The 6,437-nt window shown below is 40.8% G+C and overlaps 1 protein-coding gene across 1 annotated transcript; it reads right to left on the bottom strand.

Moving 5' to 3' along the window:
• Window positions 1–4,146: 4,146 nt before the first annotated feature.
• On the bottom strand, window positions 4,147–5,142 carry LOC146974878 (olfactory receptor 8G17-like). The gene has a single exon (XM_085796874.1). It carries the CDS (start codon window positions 5,140–5,142, stop codon window positions 4,147–4,149), a length of 996 nt encoding a protein of 331 aa, XP_085653000.1.
• Between the last annotated feature and the right edge of the window lie 1,295 nt (window positions 5,143–6,437).

The raw sequence follows: 6,437 nt of genomic DNA, 5'->3' as shown, positions 1-6,437 counted from the left end.
GTGGATGCACTTCAAGCTGGACTTGATAGACGATTTGGGCAGATGCTTGCAGATCCAGAACTCATTGCTGCGGCCATACTCGTCCCCAGATTTAGGACATGCTGGACAAGTGATGACGACACCCTTAAACTTGGTATGTAATGAAACATTTGCTAATGAGATAATGAGGGAAATTTTGGAATCTGAATTACCCATAACACACTGGGTAATTGTCATACAGTAACAAGGGAAAGTCACATCATTTCAACAAATATCAATCCTATGCTAAAAGTGCTGAAAATTAAAAAGAAATCCTCTGTGGTTTTGTGTTCCATAGGCTTGGACTTCATCAAAAGCCATCTGAAGGAGGGACCTATGGTGCATCCAAGTGACACTTCCCATTCTTCAGAGGAAGATGACTTCTTTTCCCCCATCAAGCAGGGAAATGTACAAGAAAACTCCAAGCAGCTAGATTCCTACCTTGCATGCTCAGATGACACCATGGAGGTCCTGAAGTCTTTCCCAGCAGTCTGCAACTTATCACTGAAACTCAACACACCCCTTCCCACCTCAGCAGCATGCGAGAGGCTTTTCAGCACTGCTGGGCTGATTTTCAGACCCAAAAGGGCACGCCTTGATTCAAAGAACTTTGAGAACCAGCTTCTGCTTAGGCTAAATAAGAGATTTTGGTAGTCTTGTAGAGATGAGTGAATTTCTCACAAAAGAAAAATAGACTAGATTAGACTTGAAGTTGTCATGATCATTATGTTTCAAGTTCTGTTGCTGTTTGCATATTGCTGTAAAGTAAGGCATCAAACTGCTAGTTTTTCGATAGTAAAAGATACACATTCTGTTAAATAGTAATTTATGGTTCAGTATGTACCTGTTAACACTTGTGTTTATATACAGCTGACATAATTTCACACTGCGATAACAGTGTAATAAGTTCCATGGGTTCATATTCATGCCATGGTTACATATGTTGTAGAGATATGTCACAGAAGCAGTTGATTTGTTTTATTGTGAACAACAGAGCAGAACAGGAGAACCTGATTAATCTGTAACATGTTAAACTAAAAAATACTGTTGACTTTAATGTCAAAATCCACTTTGGATGCATTCATTGCCTTTTGTGTGTAATGCTTGAACCCATTACATATGTGTGTTTTGGGGTCACGGTTCAGTACGTTTTCAGTACAGAGAAAAATAAAAAGGTAGAAAATAACATTGGTCTTTTGTTATTAAGAGTGTAAACATCTACCATGGCTTACTGGTCATAACTATTATTGATTACAGTTTGGTTGTGCTGCAATGGAAAAAGAAAACAACCTATAGTATTCAGAGTAACAAATCTGTTAACAGTTATCCAGATGCTCATGCAGTACCTCTGGTCAGTTCAATCTTGATTATTCTGTCAGAACCTTTTTTGTTAAACAAAATTATCAAAGGATGTATTGTGTTTCATTGACGGCAAAAATTCATTTTTACTTTTTACTTTTACTTTGAAAGTACATTTCAGAGCCTGTACTTTCTTACTTTTACTTGAGTAAAGAAGTTGAATCAGTACTTCTACTTTTACCTTTTACCACTTTTTTGCACATGTATCTGTACTTCTACTTAAGTACAGAATATGAGTACTTTTGCCACCTCTGGACATGATGAACACACAGCTGGACAGCATGCACGCACAGCAGCGCAGTGAAAACCTTTCTCATAGAGACAGACCACAAACCTCTCGTCCCACTGCTGGGCTCAAAAAGCCTTGATGAGTTGCCACCACGCATCCAGCGCCTACGCATGCGCCTAATGAGATTTTCCTACACGATATCTCATGTGCCAGGAAAAGAGATAGCGACTGCAGATGTGCTGTCCCGAGCACCTGAAAACAGCACGCCTGCAGGACTGTCAGAAGAGGAGATCGACTTGTACGCCGACTCCATCATTGCTAGCCTACCAGCAACAGAGAAAAGGCTAAAAGAAATACAGACACAACAGGACAATGACGACATACTGAGACAGATAAAACAGTATTGTGCAGAAGGATGGCCAGACAAGTTTTCAATAGGCCAGGTGCTCCAGCCATATCTGCCATTTCAAGGAGAAATGACAGTTCAAAGTGGCTTGCTTCTCTACGGCAGCAGACTCGTCATCCCACCATCGCTCAGAGCAGATATTCTAGCCAAGCTGCACGAGGGTCATCTCAGCATAACCAAATGCAGAGAGAGAGCCAAGAGTTTGGTGTGGTGGCCTGGACTCAACAAAGAACTGACAAAACTGATAGAGAGTTGTGATACATGCGCCAGAGAGAGAACAACCCTGAGAGAAACAATGTTGCCCACTGAGTTCCCGCAAAGGCCGTGGTCTACAGTAGGAGCTGACCTGTTTCAAATGAAAAACAAACAGTATTTAATCATTATTATTCTCGCTTCTTTGAAGTAGCAAAGTTAACTTTCACAACATCAGAGGCTGTGATTGAACATGTCAAGTCTATCTTTGCTCGTCATGGCATACCAGAAGTGGTGCGCACAGACAATGGCCCACAGTTTGCATCAGAGACTTTTCAGAAGTTTGCACAGGATTGGAGCTTCAGCCATGTCACCTCCAGTCCACACTTTCCACAAAGCAATGGAGAGGCAGAGCGGGCTGTGAGGACGATTAAAAATCTCCTCAAGAAATCCAGTGACCCCTATCTGGCCCTGATGGCCTATCGTTCTGCTCGTCTGGCCAATGGATACAGTCCCACAGAGCTACTCATGGGGAGGAAGATCCGCACAACAATTCCTGTCCTTCCCTCCCAGCTCAACCCCTCACGTACAGATACGGAGGACTTGAAAAGAAAGGAGCAAAGCTACAGACAAAAACAGCTTAACCATGTGACTCATCATGAGACCCTCAGGGGAAGGTTTAAAAATGGGGTGTCTTGGGGCGGTGCGTGGCGCAGTGGGTGGAGCGGCCGCCCCATGCGGAGGCTGCGGTCCTCGCCGCAGGCGTCCCCGGTTCGAGTCCCGCGTCGGGCGGACCTTTCCTGCGTGTCATTCCCCCTCTCTCTGCCTCCCCATTTCCTGTCTATCTCTACTGTCATCACTATCAAATAAAGGCAAAAAAAAAAAAAAGCCGAAAAATATACTTAAAAAAAAAAAAAAAAAAAAAAAAAATGGGGTGTCTTATACAAATGAGTTAGTCTGAAGGAGAGCAGTGCGCTCGAAACGTTACTGTCTTTTTATTTTTGATGTGCTAATAAATCTGCATGTAAGGGAGCTGAAGTGTGCAGTCTCCTCTTTTCTCTTTTCTATCCGCGTTCATGTTTGAGGCCAGCACCTTTTTTTAAACTGGATGTGCGCGACATTATTTACTCTTTATAATCCTGTAGGGTACAAGTACAAACCACTAGATGGTGCCAGCATACCAGAACTACTGAGTCTCCAAACATGCCCTTCAACAGTACTAGCTCAAAACACATATAATCATGTGAGAATGTATCATTTATTAGTTACCAAATCTGAGGTTGAATGAATATCTGCACCTGTCATATCCATAGGTGCAGATATATTCCATTCATTTCCATTCACTGAAAATGAATGGAATATAGAAGTATAACATAATGGCCGTCTTACTGACTAGCCTCACCTTTACCTCTCCAGTGAGATATTTCTAAGGAGTAAAACCTAAACACAGCAAGTACAGGAATAATAATTTTTCGTATTCATATCTGCACAGTATATAACAGGAAGACTTAGCAGGATGATGTGTTGGATTACGAGTTTACTTTGAAACTGAAAGACATGAATAAAAGGACATTTGCACCATTATAAGTGAAGGGAACAACTTACTTTTATTTTAGAGTTGCTGCCAGAGTATAGTAGTAGTGTATATATATAATATAATATTCAGAAGTAGTTACCGGAGACACTTGCTGGGTTGTATTTGTGACACATCGACACAGCAGCTCTTTTAGATACAGGCACAAAAAGTCTTTTTAGACCAGGATCAAAGATTGTTTCAATTTTTTTTTCTGAACTTCTTCCGATGTTCTGCAGCTTACATTAATAACACTTTGAAATGCCTCATTTCATACTGCATGGACGATCATAGAACATTTGAAGAAATACAATTAAACCATTTATATGTAGTAAAACACATTAAATAATAATCAATGTCCGTAACATGTCAATACAGTCGCGATAAACAGTTCACCTTTTTGGATGAAGTTATATTGCTAAACCTTCTTCGTTTGCAAAGCTTCTTGAAAGAGTTCAACACTTCCTGTGTCTTTAGAGAGTATATTATAGGATTGAGCAAAGCTGGTATAGTGTGTGTCAAAGAGGAGTTTATGATCCTGGCATTGGGATGAATGGAGTAGGTCACTGCAGCTATGTTGGTGGCCACAATTGGTATAAAGAAAATAGCCACAAGGATCAAATGAGAAGTACAAGTTTTCAACGCTTTGAGTCTCTCTGCTGCTGATGCAATCCTGCTCAGTGCTATAGAAATACAAACATATGTAATTGCTATCAATATAGGAGGAAAAATTAGTCCTATAATGAAAGCAACATATGCCATTATCGTGTTCAAGAAGATGTCATTACAAGCCAGACTGTAAACTGGCCCATGATCACAGAAAAAGCTTTTTACCACCACAGATCCACAGAAGGAAAGGCGATTAATAAGTCCAACCATATATGAGGTTAGACTTGATAATACAATCCATGTGAACAGCAGCATTGCAGCAATAGCTGGTTTTGTCACAATACTATGGTATCTTAAGGGGAAGCAAATTGCTATAAATCGGTCATAGGCCATAGTGACAAGTGTCCATGACTGTACACCTGTAAATAACAAAACAAAGAACATGTAACTTAAGCAAGCCTCATAAACAATATACCTCCTGTCAAACAAAAACATGTCCAACAATTTGGGGATGAAAGCAGTGCTGCCACACAAATCTGTCAATGCCAGGTTGAACACAATCATGTATTTAGGTGTATGAAGAGACTTGACCAGGCAGATAACTGAGAGAAGGAGGCCATTCCCAACAAGAGTTATGATATAGACAAAACACAGAAACACATAGTAATAAGTAACATGAGGGATGTTGGAAAACCCGCTGACATAAACACACATGACACAAAATGTGGGACGAACAAATGTGGAATTATAGCCCATTATCAATGTCTGTTTCCTGGACATAAATAGAGAAAATAACAGAGCAAAGTATGACACAGTTGCTTGATAAGACCTGCTCACAACCTCACCTTGACAAAAGTGAGGGTCATTAATATTCTTTTACTTTCATTGTGGCTGTGTCACATGGTAATGAATTAGACAGTAATTAACATGAATGTGTAATTATGTCATAGTTTATGTAATCAACTAAATTAAATGTAGTCACCAAGACACTGGATTATCTGTTATGGCACAGTGTGGAACATGATGAAATCCTAATTTATGTGACAGCTTTCAACATAAAAGGACAACAGAGTAGTAAAATGAAAGCAACATATGCTATTATGCTATTTAAAGCTGTGTCATTACAAGCCAGATAAAAGACTATGCTATCTGTTAATGGCACAACGTAATGTACCACAAAGACCCAAGGTTTCATACTGGACCTCAGGAAGCGAAGTGCTGCAGAACTTGCCCGACTTAACATACATGGGGAATGTGTGCAGAGGGTGCAGACCCTTTGAATCCTGGGAGTCCTTATATCTGAGGAAGTCTCATGGTCAGGGCATTTTGGGTCTTTCAACTTTGGACCCCCTCACCCATGAAACCCAAACAGCCACTGCGTGTCACTTCCAATCCACACCCAACTTGAGGCTTTCTCTGCGGTTTCCGAAATCTCAATTGTTTCCCCAGGTCCACCCTCATCTGCCAACCATGCGCGATTCCCACACGGACTGCTTGAGCTTTTTTGTTGGGAATGGGGATGTTCTCCTGCTCAAATGAATGTAATCTGGCACCTTGGGGCTCTGGTTTCGTAGACCATGTGCAGTTTAGGGTGTTTCCATGCGCATTTCACTCCACTGGCTCCCGGTCCGTCTCAGGATTCATTTTAAAATTTTAGTTCTTACTTTTAGAGCTTTAAATGGTCAAGCCCCTTCCTATATTTCTGAGTTGCTCAAATTTTATAAGCCAACACGTTCCCTTAGATCCTGAAATCAATACCTGCTGGTCTGCCCCCACACTCACTTTAAATCCAGAGGTGACCGAGCCTTCCAAGCCGTAGCCCCCGACTATGGACTGCTCTGCCACTGTCCATGCGCACTTTAAATTCTATTGAGTCTTTTAAAAAGGATCTACTAAAGACTACTGTTTCTACAGGCTTTCAGTTAGGCGTGGGTTTTTTAGGGGCTTTTATGTCTTCTGTGTTTTTGTTTGTTTTTTAATCTTTTTATGTACCTGTTTTTAACTGTGTCTTTGTTTTATACTATGTATTCTGCTGATTTTACTGTGAAGTA

This window comes from Trachurus japonicus, chromosome 14 (genome assembly GCF_045865225.1).
Source record: "Trachurus japonicus isolate A0001 chromosome 14, Traja_1.0".
Lineage (NCBI taxonomy): Eukaryota > Metazoa > Chordata > Actinopteri > Carangiformes > Carangidae > Trachurus > Trachurus japonicus.
Note: the sequence above shows the minus strand (reverse complement) of the source record. Positions and strands in the feature narration are given on the sequence as shown.